General features: G+C 28.8%; 1 protein-coding gene across 23 annotated transcripts in view; it reads left to right on the forward strand.

The window, feature by feature from the left end:
• Positions 1 to 287: 287 nt before the first annotated feature.
• The window catches only part of LOC123273034 (myosin heavy chain, muscle), a 69,401-nt gene continuing 49,931 nt past the window's right edge, over positions 288 to 19,757 (forward strand). For 17 of the 23 annotated variants that reach the window (XM_044740159.1, XM_044740157.1, XM_044740165.1 and 14 more), the window contains exons 1-5: positions 289 to 373; positions 1,473 to 1,839; positions 8,230 to 8,373; positions 9,014 to 9,170; positions 15,721 to 15,947. In XM_044740159.1, the coding sequence (XP_044596094.1) occupies positions 1,633 to 1,839; positions 8,230 to 8,373; positions 9,014 to 9,170; positions 15,721 to 15,947 (735 nt within the window). In that variant the 5' untranslated portion in view covers positions 289 to 373; positions 1,473 to 1,632. Of the gene's footprint in view, positions 374 to 1,472; positions 1,840 to 8,229; positions 8,374 to 9,013; positions 9,171 to 15,720; positions 15,948 to 19,757 lie in introns of all 23 variants that reach the window. The other 6 variants (XM_044740158.1, XM_044740173.1, XM_044740149.1 and 3 more) reach the window with 3 other exon arrangements.

Here is a 19,757-nt window from a genome sequence, read left to right on the forward strand (position 1 = left end):
TTATTTTTTTAATGATGTTATTAACATTGATCGCTAAGAATTAGTTGGAATTAATATAGTTTACAATAAGGTTAAACTGTTTTCTGTATATCTATTTTCATCTGACTTCTGATGCGCTGCACGTTTTACTCTGTCACACATTTGGTGTCGTCTCCGCCTAAAAAGGTAGATTTAACTACACAATAACGAAAGACTGGATTGGTTAGCATCGCCAGCCAATGTGATCGTACGTTACAAATTGGGATCACGTTGCACGTGCTTATATTGAGGTTTAGTATTCGCCGCCCTGTCAGAACAGCTTTTTAAAAGTAAGTCCGTGGGTATAATATGTTTGGTGATTTTATTTCAATGTGAATATTGTTTTAATAACAAGGTACACCAAGTGAAAAATATTTATTTATTTTTTTTTTTTTTTTCAATTACATGAAATATTGATTTTGCTTTAGTTTGAAAACACAGTGAAGTTTTCTTACAGTAAACTTTTCATATATTGAGTCAAAAAATATTTTCGACACAGAAATTTAATTTAAATGTGCTTATCATTATTAACTTCCTTGGTTTACATTTAAAGTTTTTATCAATGGCCAACTAAGTGTCGTGAGCAATTACATATTACGAAACCTCAGTGAATATCCTTCAAACGTAAATATATTAAGAAAAGAATAAGGATGTAGTTGCTATTATATCAATTTCCTTTCTGTGTAATAAGTGATGATATCGATGTAGCATTAAAGAAATAAATAAAACGGATATCTGTAAACATTATATTGGAATACTTTTGGAATATTTGTTTCAATATCCAGCCACAGTTTTACGTGTTATATGTGCACCGAAAAAAAAAAAAAATAAAACTACTTGATTAAAAAAAAATTTTTTCTTCAAAAATTTATTCTTGTTTTAAAATTTTCAGTTTTCTCAATTTAAAAGTTGAACTTATGAATCAATAATTAAAACTTTTAGATAAAGAGCAAAAGAATTTTGTTTAAAAATTTATTTTCTGTACCTTATAATGAAAAAGATTGTTTTATTGTAATTATTAATGTAGGAGCTAATTCTTGAATCGAAAATATAAAGTTTTTAAAAGAAAGCGAAATGATTTTTAATTGGAGAAAATTGTTTTCAGACGTAAGATTTAATTCTATCGATCGAAGATAATAAATACTTTAATCAAGTTATCATAGTTATCGTTTAAAAATCTTGATCTCTAAATCGAATATAATTAGATTTAAGATGATACATTTTTGAAGAAAATAGACTGATTGTGTTCAAAAAATAAATTTTTGGATCAAGATTGTTTCTTTTGAATCAAAATAATTTTTTTTATCGATGTGACAAATTCAATTCTTAATATAATTATTTTACTTTTTAAATTGAAATAAAATAGGTATTACTAAAAATTAATGTGAATTAACAAAATATAAATTGTAATAAGTTTTTTTTCGTGCCACTAATGATAATTTTATCTACTTCAGGGTAAAACAGAACGTCACGAACAACAATTTTGTCACCTTGAATATCAATCTTGTTCTGGACTCTGGATCGTCGTTCTAAAACTCAGTTTTCTCGAATAAAGTGAAAAAAAACAAAAATTTTTACTAATTTGAAGACGAACGATATTTAAATTAACTAAAAATGCCGAAACCACCAGTACAAGTGGGGGAAGATCCCGATCCTACTCCCTACCTGTTCGTATCTCTTGAGCAAAAGAGAATTGATCAATCCAAGCCTTATGATGCTAAAAAAGCTTGCTGGGTACCTGATGAAAAAGAAGGATATCTGCTTGGAGAAATTAAAGCTACGAAAGGCGATATTGTCTCAGTTATATTGCCAGGGGGTGAGGTAAGAATCATTTTTTTTTATTTTGTAAAATAGAATACATACATTTTTTTTTTTGTAATCACATACCTTAAGCACGGACATGCATATACCTATAGATATGTTCGATTATCGTCTATGCTAAAAAAAAATTAACTTGAATCACAAAAAAAATTCTTGAACCAATAACATTATTTTCAAGAGTTTCATTATTTTCAATGAAGACAAAAAATTGTTGAATTAAATAAAAATTACTTTGATCAAAAAAAATTTCTTAGTTTAAGAATTTTTCTATATTTAAATCAAGAAGAAAGTTCTTTAAAATTATTTCCTTGATTAAATTTAATTTTTTTTTCCTCGTAGAAAGAAAATTTCCATTTTTGTCATACTAACTAACATCTCAGTCATAATATACACATAAATAGGATAAAAATCACATAGACAAAAAGAAAAATGATTGTTGAATCGATTTAAAATACTTGACAATGAATTAATATAATAATAATATACCTTTTTTTTATAAAAAAAAAAAAAAAATTTTTAATGGGATATGGTGTGAATTTATCTGGTTCTTAATCCCTTGTGAAGATTGAATGAATCTTTCGTAGAATTCCGTTTTTCATTTTCATTTTTAATTTTCCGCTAAGAAAATTGAAAATTTTCGAAAAATTGGAAAGTTATTGATTTTACCCCGTTTTTCGAAAATCGAGTTTACATCTCTTCTTTTCATATATATATATATATATATATATATATATATATATACTATATATATATATATATATATATATATATATAGTAAAAAATATTGTGTAAAATCAACACAGTTTGTGGGTTAAAAACGGTTGACACGAAATTTGTGTTGAAATTTTGACAAAAACTTTGTGTAACCCCCTTTTAACACAAAGATTATGTTGAAATATTGCCACAAGAGGGCGCAAAGAATCTTAAACTTTTGGAGTGTCAATCTTAACACAAAATAAATGTTAAATAATTTTATTTATTCTAATCAACTGTTTTATACGCATAAAATAAATTTTTTTTATTTCCTCAACTGTAGTCAATAATATTTATTAAAAAAAATTTTTTTTTTTATTTACATTTTAATAAATCAGCAGTTATTAAATGTAAATAATTGTAGGTAAAATTTTAAATAATTAAATCGAAAAACAATTTATAGGTTTTAGAAATTAAATTAAAAAATATAATTGTCTTTATTACTTACACTTAAAAAAAAAAAAAAAAAAAAAAAAAAAATTATAATATTTTTAGAATTGAAACTTTATTGTTACTATTGTGAAGTTAGCAACCTGCTTATATAAGAAGCACAGTGCTACTCCCGTGTATGCCACGCACGGTTCTTTTTAGATAAGAATATCCTAGAGTAACGGACAATAAGGGATATTAAGGGAGAATACAAACTTCACATGATAAAGTTTACAAGCATGAAAATCATTTTCAGCTTGTAAACATAGGTGGACCTTCATACTCCGCCGTCCATCTTACGGTTTTAAATAAATTATAATATTTTTAGAATTGAAACTTTATTGTTACTATTGTGAAGTTAGCAACCTGCTTATATAAGAAGCACAGTGCTACTCCCGTGTATGCCACGCACGGTTCTTTTTAGATAAGAATATCCTAGAGTAACGGACAATAACGGAAAAAAAAAAATATTGTTAAAATGACTATCCAACGTATCCTCAAACGACGTTTCCTTAAAATAACAATCCGGATTTCTGATTTAAGGATTCATTTGTTTGACTTAAAAGCATGCAGAGAATAGCTCTTGTAAATATATGTAGTTTCGTCAAAACAGGCAATTGTTTCGTTAACGTGAGGATCTGTATAGTTGAATTAACTAAATGTAACGCTAAAATAATGATATCTATCGTCATTTTGATGATACACTGTATAGCTGAATTGGCTATACAGCGTATATCTCTAAAAAAAATGACTATACGGCGTATAGTCAGAATAACGATACGTATCCTTATTCTAACAATATTTTTTTCTCCGTGTAATAATATTTATTATATTTTCACATTAGATTATAAGAAATAATTAATTATAATGAAGATTTATCTTTTAAAACAAAGTTGTTAACAGGCAAATTTAGTTTGGCCCAAACTTTAGTATTATTCCACTCTTGAGTAAACATGACAGTGACTTTTTGATTTTGATTTACATCAAATTTTTGAATGCTAGATGAATTCCCACTCATCTAAAAAAAAAATAAAACTTACGTCAAAATAAATTTTAGTATTGCATACTTGGTATAAAAAAAAAAAATTTTATAAAAAAAAAAATCAGTAACTGGCAGTTAAAAAATTCAGTAATTTTAATTTATAATAATCATAAATTTTACAGAGAATATTTTTTTAATATCTACTATTAAGAGTACTTTATTTTATAAAAACAAATTTTAAGGTTATCTTTGAAGAAAGAAGGTTATCTACAGTATTCAGAAATTTCAATAATAAATAAATAATAACTCACCGTTGATTACATCAATTTTTTTGTTTGTATTATAAACTCACTTTATTGTTAATTTTTAGATTAAATAGCTTTATTATTAACACTCAAAACACCAACAAAATAGATGCCAATGATGACGCTCACTTTGTAAAAACGGTTGCCCCGTAAAGTAAAGAACCGACGCGCTGTTAACACAAAGTTAATGTTATATTGATGGAGATTTTGACACAAACTTTGCGTTAATTCCACAGTAACATACAAAATGTGTTAATGAAGAATGTATAATACATTTTTTATGTTACAAAATAAAGTAACACAAACTTTGTGTTATTTTAACACACTACAATTTTTAACACAAACCGTTTTCGACACAAATACACAATATTTTTTACTGTGTATATAATATTAAATATTATATACTATTATATTATATAATCTTATATATATATATATATATATATATATATATATATATATATATATATATATATATATATATATATATATATATATATATATATATATATATATATATATATATATATATATATATATATATATATATATATTAAAAGGTTCTCCATGGGAGTTACATTTTGGCACACCCTAATATATATATATATTAGGGTGTGCCAAAATGTAACTCCCATGGAGAATCTTTTAAAATTGGAATTTTTAGTTCCGCTTTTAACAGGGGTAGCGTTTGGGAATTTCCTGATATATTTTGGTGTGAGACAATGTATTTGATTTTCATAGAATTTTTTAACAGAAGCTTAGTTTGGGTATTTCCGGTGAAAATTCAAAATTTGGCCGAAAGTGCCCAATTAAATCTCCTGTTAAAAATCCTATAAATGACCAAGTGAATTCTCTCAACCCGAAATATCTCAGGAAATGCCCAAACACAGATGATGTTAAAAGTGGAACTCAAAATTCCAATTTTAAAAGGTTCTCCACGGAAGTTACATTTTAGCACACCCTAATATATATATATATATAGATAGATATATATATATATATATATATATATGAACTGTTACCCGCCCGCTCCGCTAGGCGCTTTATAGAATTGTATTTTTAGATCTAGATTTGAAATTTAATTGGAAGATTGTTTTGACTTGCACAGATTCCAAATTCCATCAAATTGGTCTGTATATTGTGTCCACATGATTATTCTAGCTAAAATTCATTGTAACTTTCAATGTGCAATCACTATAACATTCCCGTGGCTTTTTTCCAAAAATGAATATTAATTGACACGAAGAAAAAAAAATTTTAATGAGCATTGTAAGTTTTAGTTAAAGTAATTGCAGGTCTCATAAGTAAAGATGAAATCTGCCTAGCTTAAATTGTGACGAATTTCGCTGTTAATTAAAATTTTGTCCGTAACATCAATTATACACAGAAAATTATTTGTACTTGTTTTTTACGAATTTTCTTAAAATGAGTAGCCAAATTTTTTTTCTATATATCATGTGTTTAGAAAATGCAATGCTTTTAATCTGTTACATTTTCGCGATCCCGTAATAAGAACAATTCATCGGTTATGTGATCAGCAAAAAACTATGAATGTAAAATTCTTAGTCGACTTTGTTGCCGCTGCCAAAGAGACGATTGTTGTAAGAAAATATCACTATTAAGAAAGAAAAATATTTAAACTGTTGACCTTGGAGGCCATCCCGGTATTTGCCTGTTTCTCTTCAGATTCTATCAAATTTTATATTTGTAGGAACTGTATTTAAAGAATATGAATTTTTTGACAATTATTACTCCCGCACTTCTATGTGGGGGAGGAATTTCGTAAGATCCTATTCGAGATAATTTCTACATTATAAATAAAAGATTTCAATAAAACTTCGAGTCTATAAAAACTATCGATTGGAAATGAGAAATTTTCATTGTTAACGCCCCCACCATCCCTTTTGGGGTTAGAATTCGAGAAAATCCATTCTCAGCTGAACTTGACATCGTACACGAAGATTCCTACCAAATTTAGAATCTGCAGGAGTTACAGTTTGGAAATTAAAATTTTAGATTTTGACACCCACCCCCGCAATCCCTATCGGAAGTAGAATTTTTTGGGATCCGTTTTGAGATGATCTCATGACAAATGAAAGATTCCTACCTAATTTCAAGTTTGTAGAAGTTACAGTTTGGAAATGGAAATTTGAAATTCTAACACCCACCCCCGCAATCCCTGTCGGAAGTAGAATTTATTGAAATCCGTTTTGAGATGATCTCTACATGACAAATAAAAGATTCCTACCAAATTTACGCCTTTTAGGAGCTATGTTTTGGAAATTAAGATTTTTTTTGTCAACACCCACCCCCGCAATCCTTATTGGGGGTGATTCGTCGTAAAATCCGCTCTTAGATTATTTCTCTATCACATTGAAGATTCTTACCAAATTTGGAGTCTATAAGAGCTATAGCTTGGAAATTAAAAATTTTAATTGTTAACATCCACCCCCGCAAACTCCTGTGAGGTATCTTAAAATTCGTTCGTATATTATTTCTATCTACATCTCTTAGAGAAAATTCCTACTTAATTGGAGTCTGTAGGAGCTATAGCTTGAAAATTAAAAATTGTCATTGTTAATACCCACCCCCACAATCCGTATTGGGAGTAGGCTGTCATTAAATCCACTCTTGAATCATTTATACATCACATAGAGCAGATTCTTACCAAATTTGGAGCCTATAGGAGCTACAGCTCTGAAATTTAAAATTTTCATTATTAACACCCACCCCCGCAACCCCTTGTGGAGTAGGATATCGTTAAATTCGTTTATAAATTATTTTTAAATCTTACAAAAAATTCATACAAAATTAGGATTCTCTAGGAGCTATAGCTTGGAAATTTTGAATTTTCATTGTTAACGCCCACCCTCGCAATCCATATTGGGAGTAGATTGTCATAAAATCCGCTCTTAGATCATTTCTACATCACATATAGGAGATTCCTGCCAAATTTGGAGTCAATAGGAGCTATAGTTTAAAAATGGGAATTTTCCATTGTCAGGCTTACTGAATATGCATAAAAAATTTCATGAGAATCGGTCAAGCCGTTTCGGAGGAGTATGGGAACGAACATTGTGACACGAGAATTTTATATATTAGATATATATTTACTTTTGACTTTTTTTGACTTAGTTAGGATCGATTTGAGACAAAAAAAAATCATGATTAAGTTAAAACAAAATTAACTTTAACATAGTTTTCGGAATTATAAATAAAAGTAACAAAAATTGAAAATCAAAAAAGAAATATTGGATAGAATTACTTCTCACATGATTAAGTATATTAAGTTAAAAAAATAATTAATAAATAATTAAGAAATTGGTGATTTTTTTACACGGCTATCTTAGCCGTTATCTATTTCGTAATAGTCAGGTATCATTATTTCAATCAAAGTTGTAATTGATCATGTTACACGTTGAGATGAAGAGAAGAGATACACGACCCCTAGATAGCTGAAAAAATCACAAATTATTAGTATAAAATTCCTGGTTTCCATGAAACTCGAACACTGGACCTCTTGAATGTCAGCATTCAAAGCATTCGCTCTACAATCGAAGAGATTGAAAGTACTTTACTCATCCTATCTTATCAACATTTTATTATTTTTGTTATTAGAAGGCAAAAATAAGTCAAGCATACGACTAGATTTCGTGACTCGATATCGAGTTTTTTGTTTAAGTCAAAAAAAGTCAAGTTTAAGGAAACTAAATAACTTTCAAATCAAAAAAAGTCAACATTAAGATAAAAAAAAAATCAAGATCTGAGGTAAATTTTTCGGCAAATTCATAACTTCAAAAGAAAATAAGTCAATCCAAGACGAAACTAAGTTTCTTTTCAACCCGGAAATGCTTTCATAAAAATCTTATTAATCTAAGTTTATATATGTATTAATGAATACTTATTATATTTTTCATATAGACGAAAGACTTTAAGAAAGATCAACTACAACAAGTCAACCCACCCAAGTACGAAAAAGCTGAAGATATGTCCAATTTAACATATCTTAACGATGCTTCTGTTTTACACAATTTAAAACAGCGTTATTACCACAAACTTATCTATGTAAGACATCATAAATATTATATTTTTATGTGAAACTGCAACTTTTAAGCGTCATGTTCGTTTTTTCTTATTTTTTTTCTTTAATCTTAGTGATTTATACTTTTAATCGAGAAATATCTAATTTAAGATTAACGTTTTTTGTTTTAAAAAAATCCTTGAGTTTGTAAAATGATACCAAGATTTACTTACCCAAACATAAATTTTTCTATGATTTTTAAATGTTTAATAAAGCAATAATCTCTCAATATTACTATTTTTTTGTATTTGACAAAATATTGCTATTCTAAATTTGAGTCATATTTTCTTAAAATCTTAAAATAGCATAAATTAATTATTTTAATTACTAAGCGATTTTTGGAACAAAAAAATATTTATTGTGTTAAGAGTAATAGATTTTTAGCTAGTAATGAGATTTTTTTAATTTTTTAAAAATAACGCTATTACGCTACACAATCTGAATTCAGTTTTTTTTTTTTTTTTATTTTTTTTTTTTTAACTAATCTAGCATTCAATATTCAGCATTATAAGCTAACGCAACCTTTACATTAAATGAATGAATGTTTATTTTCAATGAATATTTAACAGTTTTTAATTGCTTGCAAATACATTTTCATTTATTTATATTATTGTGATATTTCAGACGTATTCTGGTCTTTTCTGTGTGGCAATCAATCCATATAAACGTTACCCTGTTTATACGACACGATGTGCAAAATTATATCGTGGTAAACGACGAAGTGAAGTGCCTCCACACATTTTCGCTATTTCTGATGGTGCTTATGTAAATATGTTAACAAGTAAGTTCATGACTAAATACTATTATTTTGGTTGATATCTTATTAAGGGAGATATAGCCGCTGTGACGGCCGAAAAAACAAGTGATTTTCAAGGATTTTTTTGACCGGGAAAATAAAGGAACATCAGGATTGTACATCGAACAATACTTACAAGAATTTTTATTAAAAAATATTACATAGTTTTAAAGATATGAGTGTTGCCGTAAATCCGGAAAAAAAAAATTCCCTCGATAGTCGCATCGATTTCTTAAAAACGGCTTATCTGAAAAGAATCCAACCCATGCAGGAAACCCCCAGAGTTGACAAAGGGGCCAGGCTTGGGCCAGTACTGGGAAACCTAGCTTCGGCGTACCTGTATTGGCCCATGCGTGAGCCAGGCTGTTTAACCCAGCCTTGGCCATGCCAATGATTATCCAACCTTGGGCCAAGACTGGCTAACCCAGCCTTGGCCATTCATTGGCGACCCAAGCGTGGGCCGAGACTGGTTAACCCAGCCTCGACCATGCCAATGATTATCCAACCTTGGGCCAAGACTGGCTAACCTAGCCTTGGCCATTCATTGGCGACCAAAACGTGGGCCAAGACTGGTTAACCCAGCCTCGACCATGCCAATGATTATCCAACCTTGTGCCAAGACTGGCTAATCTAGCCTTGGCGATTCATTGGTGACCCAAGCTTAGGCCAAGACTGGGCAACTAAGCCTTGGTCAGCCCAATTATTACCCGATCCTGGGCCAGAACTGGGTCACTCAGTCACGGCCACAATGATTACCCAAGAGTTAGCCAAGATTGGGAAACCTACACTGAAAAAAAATTAACTTGATTCAAGAAAAAAATTCTTGAACCAAGAAAATAACTTTGAAGAGTTTAATTGTCTTCAATCGAAACGAAAAATTCTTTAATTAAATAAAATTTACTTAAATCGAGAAAAATTTCTTAGTTTAAGAATTTTTCTACTCAAATCGAGAAGATGAAATTCTTAAAAGTTATTTACTTGATTTAAGTAAATTTTTTTTTCTTTGTATCATTAAGTAATAGAATTTTATACAGTAAATATTTATTGTTTAACGAATATTTGCTAACAAATTCTAAAATTTAAAATTTATTATTTAACCAAGACAATTGCATATCGTCAAAATTGATATAGTCTTCAAAAAATTAAAATATAATAATTTACAGTTGAATTTTTAATATTAATAATTTTAAACAAAAATTTATCATAAGATATTAAAAATATACAGAACGATGTACAAAGTTTAAAGTAATATAAGAACTTGACTCTTTCATTTGTTTAACTATAATAAACATTTGTAAAAAATAGTTAATTTTCATCGAAACACAATATTAAATAACATAAATTATATAAATAATAAACCGCCACACTTTGTCATCATATAGATTTAGCTTATCAGAATAATGAGATATGCATCAACTTATCGATCGTACGGTGTAAGGGTTAGTTATCAGTCTGGCAAGCACGCGGCTCGGGTTCGAATCTCGGTTAGAACGGATACGATTTTCACTTTATTTCTATAATTAGCAACAGTTAGGTTCGAATTTACTTTACTTACAAAATAAAATAAAAAAATAACATCCCAATAATTCTTTTTTATCATTTTTATCAAATGGCATGGGCCAGACTTGAAAATTAACTATGGCTCAGCCCTGGTAACCAGGCATGGGCCAGTCCTGGTAACCAGGCTTGGCCCATCGTTATCATCCCAGACTTCAACCAAGACTGAGCCAAGCCTGGCTTACAAGCTTGGCCCAGACTTTTACATAGTTGGGCCAAGCTTGGGCCAAGCTAGGCCCCGTGGTACTTTCCTCTATGGGAAGTTTATTAAAATCTATATGGATGTAGGTATCGTTGCACGTAGCAGATCAATTTTTATGCGTCAATTATCTTTGCAACGGCTCGACTTATGCTAATCTTTATTCAGACCTTTTTTTATAGAGCATTAAGTTCGCTATAGAAATATGATTTCATTATCCCTGTGACATATTTTGTTATCGAGTTACAAAATTCCGAAGTTCAAAAAATAATTTCTCATGTTATTTAATAGGAAATAGAAGTTTGTAAAACGCCTCTGAAAATTAATATTAAGATCCGATATTTCAACAGGGCCCTTATCAAGGGATACTCTGACGGTCTTACTATGTATTGAAAAAAAAAAACTAACGTGATTCATGAAAAAAATTCTTAGACTACGAAATTCATCTTGAAGAGATTTATCGTCTTCATTTCTTAAGAAGAAAAATTATTGAATTAAAACATTTTACTTAATTTAAGTAAATTTTACTTGATTCAAGATTTTTCCTTCTTGATTCAAGACAATAAAACTCTTCGAAATCGTTTTCTTGATTCATGAATTTTTCTCTTAAGGCGGTCGACCCGTGTGACATTCCGTTTTTTAAGTACACAGAAAGAAAGGTTCACTTGAACCAAGAAAATATTTTTCTTCCTAATTATTTTCTTGGACAAAAAAAAATTTTTTTTTGACACAAGAAATTTCACTTATTCCAACAAAATCAATTCTCTTGCTTCAAGAAATACATATCTTGATCCAAGACAATTTATTTAAGTCAAGAAAATTTTCTTGTTTTGAGAAAATTTCTCTCTTGCTCCAAAAAATTAAGTTCTTGACAAAAGTAAATTTTCTTGTCTTGAGAAAATTTCTCTCTTGCTCCAAAAAATTAAATATCTCAATAATAAATTTTCATTACTATTTTTATTGACGAACATATCAAATGGGAAGATCAAATAATATTGAATCATTTTTTTTCATTCAATATATACAATTGCACGCTAAAATAATATAAAGTGGATATCAAATATTCAAGATAAAAATTTTCTCAAGGTGAGAAAATTTTTTTCTCAGCTGAAGTAGTTGGCGCTGCTTCCCTAAAGTATCTTAAAATCTTGATCAAATATAAAAATTTATTGTATCAAGTATTTATGATAATTTGAATTAAGAAAAATTACTTCCACCAAGAATAGAATTTCAAGAAAAATTTTTACTTCGGCCAAGTCAACTTCGATCTTCTTTCGGGCACCCGAAAATTTACTTGAGCCAAGAATTTTGTTCTCCAGTCAAGAAATCTTTTTTTCTGTGTATTTTTTTGGGAACTTTTTTTTTTAACAATGAAAGAGAGAAGTTTGAATTTTTTATCATTTATTTGTTATTTTTTCAAGATATGTAAAACAAATTTCAAATAAAAATCTTCATTAGAAGGAAAGTTATACCACTCTGAAGACGCCCGTCTCGAAAAAAACGGACGCTAACTTCCTCCACGATATTGACTGACTAGCTTATGTGAATAAAGAAAAAAAAAACGGCGCTTTAATCTAGAAGTCTTAAATGATTTAAAAAAAGAAACACTCCTATGTATACATACGCTAGTGAAAAAAATTAAAGTTAAGAAAATGGAAATTTTCAGTCTATTCTTTGTTTCAGTGAAAAATAGTTGTAGCAGAGATCGGCAGAAAGCATTTTAAAGCTTAGAAATTCTAGTATTTTAGATGTTTCAGCTAAAAATTCCTTAGCGTTAGTTGTCACGCAATCTTGAGAAATAGCGCGACAAAAAAAAAATTTTTTTCTCACATTTTCGAGTTACAGCCATCTTCTGTTGTAACCTCGGACTTAAGAATTCATAGAAAAAGGGTCCTTCAATCATCGATATCTCAGCAACCAATTACCGCGTACAGTATACTCGAAGACGATTCTAAAAATTGTAATAAATTTCCTACAAGATTATGCTACGATTTTTAGAAGAAAAAACTTTCTTTTCATTCCCAATATAAACTTTAAAAAATAGGAAAACAAAGTAATTCATAGTTTTTTGAAAAATTAAAGGATAAATTAAAAATGTTCATGAAACGATTCACTGGCTCGATTTGTCATTACACAGAGTTTTTCATAGTATTTTATCCAGCTCTAAAAGTTACGCTGAATATATATCAATTATTTCAGGAATATTTCTAATTTACATATCAATTTTTTTTAAATCTATAAATTACCTTTTTGTTCCTATTTTTTAGTAGATTTCATAGAAGTCTAACTATTGCATTAGTCTTCATGATGTAACTTTTGAAAAATCTTGCTATATTTCGACTCAGTTCGTCAAGCGGTTCCAGAAAATGCATATGGTTCAAAAGTTTATTTATGTATGTATTTATATATTTATATATGAGTCATTCCATGTCAAATCGACCAATAGTTGGAATCGACCACTTTCGATTTGGACAAATTTTGGTCAAAAGTTTACTTTTATCATATAGCGAAGTTCTGTCAAAGGAAAAAAAATAAAAAAATTTTTTTCAAAAGATATGCAAATTCAAAATTTCGCGATTTTTCCAGTTTTTCAATTTTGTTTTTGTAATATCTCGAACGCTAGTGTAGATACGGGAATAAACTTTAGTTTGCTTGAAAGGGAACATTTGGAGCTATTGAAAAAAATATATTTTGGGAAAAAATTTTGGATAATGCCAAATTTTTCAAATTTTGAATTTTTGAAAATCGTCAAAAATGACGGTCGACAATAAGTTTTGATATTTTTTCAAAGGTTGTTTTTAATCCAACAATTGACGTTTTTCATTATTTTTTTTATTCTAAAATTGAAATTTTTCGCAATTGTTTTTAATCCAAAAATTAAAATTTTTCGAAAAATTAAAAAAAATTTTTCTATTTTAGATTTACTCTAATAAAAAAAAAAATTCGGAAAACGGTTGACCCTGAAGGCCATCCCTGCAACGTCCCGCTAATTTCATACCCAGGCGCTTAAAATTGCACTTATGATGTTTTTGAACTATATATAGTATCATATATCATATGATACTGTTTAACAATAATTGTTTGCAGAGATATCGATGATTGAAGATAAAAGAATCTTTTTCTTATGAAGTCTGAGATCTCAACAGAAAATGATTGTATCCTGATCAAAAAATGAGCAGATCAGAGCTAAATAAATATGTTGTCCAACTCATATGATGGATTAGCTGAAATCTGTTTTTCTAAGTCCGTGAACTCAAAAATAATAAGAAAATATATTTTTTTTTGTCGCGCTACCACTTTTATAAATTATTGGCTAAAATACACTGAGAGACAATTTTATTCACAGCGAATAAAAACGCGTATTTGGATTTTTTTTATTTTAGTACTACTTGTCAATAAATATTAATTATATATAAATATAATTTGTTTTGCAGTGAATAAAATTCATTAGTATTTAATAAAATTTTATTAGATACTAATATGTGTTCATTAAAACCACCGCCAGTCTCGCTTTAACGGCAGCCATCTTTAATCCTAAAGTCAAGGCGTAAAATTCGGAGTTATTGTTTATTAATAGTGAATAAAAATTAAAATAATTATTAAACAGTGAAGAGTGTCTATTAAACAATGGATGTTTTATTAAAAGAAAGGGATTTAGATGCATTGTGGCCAATATTTCAACGCAAATAAAAATTAAAATTTCTTCAAGTAATTCAATGTATTTATGTGTATATTGCATGTTTATAACCTGCTTGTGGTTAGCCTTACTTGATTTTTAATTTTAAAGTCATCACAAGTGCGAATGGTACTATTGTTATATCATGTAGTGATTTTCAATAAAAGAAAAGTTAGTTAAATATAATAAATTCTAATTATTTTTTTATAAATATTCATAACACTGAAGTTAGCCGTCAGCTGTCAATTTTAAAAATTTTTTTAACAAATCAATCACAATAAAAAAATACTTCTAAAAATTTTCACTTGTAATTTTTATTAATTTTCACATGTGGAACTTTTTGATCATATTTTTTTATAATAATTTAATTGCTATAAAATAAAAAAAAAAATTTTTTTTAATTTATCTGTTAACTTCATAATGTCATAAATATTTACCTTTAAAAATTAAAAAAAAATTTCTATGTATTTTCATTATAAAATTCCATTTCCTGATTTACATTTTTTAATTTGAAACTATGAATAATCGTCAATAGTTCAATATTATTTGGTGATAATAGATAGATTTATTATAAAATTTGTTGACAACCATTTATTAACAAAACGAAACCGATTATGACGTTTTTATCTTATTATTCATTGATTACTGAAAAACTAAGTTATTTTGTGTATAAATAAAAACGTAATATACACCAATTAACGCTTATTAAATACTAATAAACGTTTATTAAATATTAATAAATACGTATTAAATACTAATAAAATCTCAAAACTGGTCCAAATAAAAATTTTATTTGTATTTAATAAATTTTTTATTTGCGCATGAGCCAAATACGTGTTTTACTAAATACAAATAAGCGTTTATTAGTTTTTAATAAAACTGTCTCTCAGTGTATCTAAAAACTAAAATTTTCAAGCTTTAAAATGCTTACTGCCGATCACTGCTACAACTATTTTTCACTGAAGTAGAACCTGCAAAAAATCAGCAAAAAATATAAAAAATTTCCTCAACCTTTCAATTTTTTCTATTATATATATTTTTGTTATTTATTTTAAACGATACGAATCAATATTATTTGAATACCATTACTTTTATCTTTTCAGATAGCGAAAATCAATCTATGTTGATTACTGGTGAATCTGGAGCGGGTAAAACTGAAAATACGAAAAAAGTAATTGCTTACTTTGCAACTGTTGGTGCCTCTACTAAAAAACCTGATGAGTCAGAGAAGAAAAAAGGTTCTTTAGAAGATCAAGTCGTGCAAACTAACCCTGTTTTGGAAGCATTTGGTAACGCAAAAACTGTCCGTAACGATAATTCATCTCGTTTTGTACGTATTTCTTTATTTACATCCCTCAAGTAATGTTGCGAGAAAATTTTTCAACCATTATCTCTAGATAAACTAGATATTAAGATCTCATTACTACAGATTTTATCCACATACACACATATCAGTACATAGAGTAATTTTAAAACATTACATGGAAAGAAAATTGAAGGAGTTTTTACTATTTGACTATTGTAATTTTTACTAAATAAAATAGTAACGGTGGACTATACTTCTCATTTAGTAATTTTTACGATCTACTATTGTAAATTTTATCCAACAAATAAGACTAGCAAGAGTCTTAAAAAGTCGAATACTATAGAGCAAATTATATAATATGTGTTTGTGAACTTTAGAATTCAACTATTGTAAAAATTCACAGTTGGTTTTTTTAAAAGAAATATTAGGGAGGGAGAGAGATAGAAGGTTGGACTAATGGGTACCTGTACAGTAATCGAAAAAAGAAACCGATATTTTCGTGCCCGGGAAAAAATGAATTTGCCTAATATTATATAGTTATATATAATCACTTATATATAATTAGACCTGAAAATTGGCCAGATCTAATCATACATAATTAGATATAATTATATATAATTATTTCTATAAAAATAAAAAAAATTTACCGTGAGCGGGGATCGAACCGGGGACCTGACGCTTTAAAGACTAACACGCTATCTTATTACCTACAAGACTTACCGGAAAAGTAAAGTTTGAAATACCTACAACTAATGAGAATCGAATATATAATCGATTTTTATAAGTTAAATGAATTAATACAATTCCATAATTTCATCCACAAAAAACTATAATTTAAAAGATTATTAATCATTGGAGTAGCAGACTCTGAGGTGAAAACAGAGAACGTTTTATAGTAATCACAAAATGCATATATAATTATATATGATTCATATATAATTATATATGATTTCCGTATAGTTACACTGATATTGATAGAAGGATTTGTTTATATTTAATGAGCTTTATTAACTTTTAATAAGTGATTTTTTAACATCATGGGATTTAATATATATTTATTACCAGTTAATAAATTATTTATTAAATACGATTTATTAAATGTTAATAAATATTTGTTTAAAATCAAAAGCAAAATTTCTTTTGACATTTTTTATAACCTGACAACTGGGATACATAACTGTAACACATGATAATAATTGAAATCACTAAATAAATTAACGTTTAGAATATTTAAAAATTTAAAAGATAATTATGAGCTGTGATAGAATTCGGTATGTTACAATAAAAGTTATTATAATGTAATATAATTTATGAAAATAATTTATAAAGATGATTTTTGTTTATAAGCAATCTTCATATTATATGACATTGCAAGTGAAACAAATTCACTCAACAAAATATTTATTAAATATAATCATTAAAAAATGCTGCATCTAATTATATATTATTATATATTAATAAATGTAAATTTATAATTTACATTTGATTAGATATACTCATATATAGATTTATATATAATCATATATAGCCCTAGATAACTTAGGTCTAATCAGATCTAAACATATATAGATTTATAGATATAGATTTATAGATATAGATTTATATATAATCATATATAGACCTAGATAACTCAGATCTGATCATATATAGACTTATATAAAATATACATACAATATTTTAGTCTATATATGATTATATATATTTTATATAAAAATTTAGATATAATCATATATAATTATATATAATTCTATATATTCAATATATAATCATATATAAATATATATATATATATATATATATATATATATATATATATATGTCGGAGGAAGAGTGGTTTGGGCATTGTTAGAGTCCTTTGGATCATTATCAGCCATCTTTATTTATTTCACAATAATCAAATATAACAAAGACTTTGATTTGGAATATAACGTACACTAACTCGTACAAATAATAAATTTAATTACAAATATTTTACTACGATTGATATAACAGTTAAAGACGTTGGGGAAATAAGACCGAGAACGAATCCGGGGTCAGCAGGATGTATGCGATCTTTACTTGATCAATGCTCAACGAGAACTACTGTTCCAAGTACCCTAAGTACTTATTCACTCAAAAATATTTCGACAGCCCTCATTGTCTGTCGATATTTCTAACTATATACTTTTTACTTCTATCCTGTGACCTCGGCTACGTTTGGTGACCATTGTCACTCCGGACTTAAGCCCATCGTCATAACCATAAAAATATAATCAGCTTAAGTCGTAAATAATATCTAAATATTCTATGCTTTACAATTTTGCTTAAAATTAACAGACAAACTAAAATATTGGGAATTTCCAATCTCTGGAAAAACCCAGCTCGATATTATCTCCGACACGGCCAACCTGACGATCACACGTCCTCGGGTGCATCTGTAAACATGTTATTACAAACCGTGTCAATTTTTTTTTTTTTTTTTTTTTTTTTTAAAGCTTATGTCCAGAGATTCATCAGAATGACAAAAACGTTCGACCACCTTTATTACGCTACGCGTTTCCTTGAGAATACCTTTCCACCATTCCGTTCACACTGAATACAAGCCATATCCACCACAGGTATAGACCTCTAACACTCAAAATGGTTTGCTACTGTATACCATATACAGAAAACTTGTGTATCACCATAGTATTCAACTATGTACACCTTAAGCCCCCGCCACATTGTCAACCACATATGACACATGTAGTGCAGCTTACAACATCTCTGGCCCCCGCCATCTCACCAGCTGGCCCTCGCGCCCTGACAATCTTGATAAACAAAATTGATTCAAACTACCCTGAGTTTGCAGTTGCGACTACAGACTGGCGCAGATAGTGCAGCCTAGAACTTCATCTTTGGCCCACGCCACCTCACCAGCTGGCCCTCGCGCCCTGACAATCTTGATAAACAAAATTGATTCAAACTACCCTGAGTTTGCAGTTACGACTACAGACTGGCGCAAGTAGTGCGGCCAACAGATTTCTTTGGTCCCCGCCACTTCACCAACTGGCCCGTCGTACCCTAGCCAAATCACTCTAGATTTGCTTGTACGACCTACAGCTTGGAGCAAGTGGTGCGACCTTACATCTACCATTAGTGCTGAGTCTCTCCCCTGGTGGTTTCTGACTCTGTCTCAGAGTCTTCATTGCTCTCCTGATCAACAACTTCTTGATCATCAGAAGCATCCAACTCACTAGGAATATGGGATTCAGGCATTTTTCTCAAGTTTTCATGGCAGTATTTATACGTTCTATTACCCATTAAAGACTTTAAAGTATAACGATTACCGTCGAGAGTTTCCGTCACCACAAATGGACCTCTGAACTTTGGATCGAGCTTTGTTTGATTTCTCTCTTCATTTTTAATTAACACAAAATCTCCTACTTTAAATGAAACTATCTTTGCTTTATTCTTATCAAATCTAGACTTATCATATTTCGCATTAATTTCTATGTTATCAATTGCTTTTTGCCGTACGTCAGAAATATCAATTTCTTTATCGTCTTGATCAACTATCATTCCAAAAGGTCTAGCTACTTTGCCGATTAGCAACTCTAACGGACTAGCTTTAGTGACTCGATTAGTAGTACAATTTATTGCTAATTGAATTTCATTTACAACTGCTTGCCAAGAGTTTCCACTCGTTTCGGCTGCAGTAAACATACTTTTAGGGTACTCATTACGCGTTCTACCTGGCCATTAGCCCGACTTGAACCCGTAGCTATAAGATGTAATTTTGAGTTTTGTGAGTTACAATACTCTTGAAATTCTTTACTTGTGAAACATCTACCTTGATCCGCAATTATACGGGTC

The sequence above is a fragment of the Cotesia glomerata genome, linkage group LG10, assembly GCF_020080835.1.
Source record: "Cotesia glomerata isolate CgM1 linkage group LG10, MPM_Cglom_v2.3, whole genome shotgun sequence".
In the NCBI taxonomy this organism is placed as follows: domain Eukaryota; kingdom Metazoa; phylum Arthropoda; class Insecta; order Hymenoptera; family Braconidae; genus Cotesia; species Cotesia glomerata.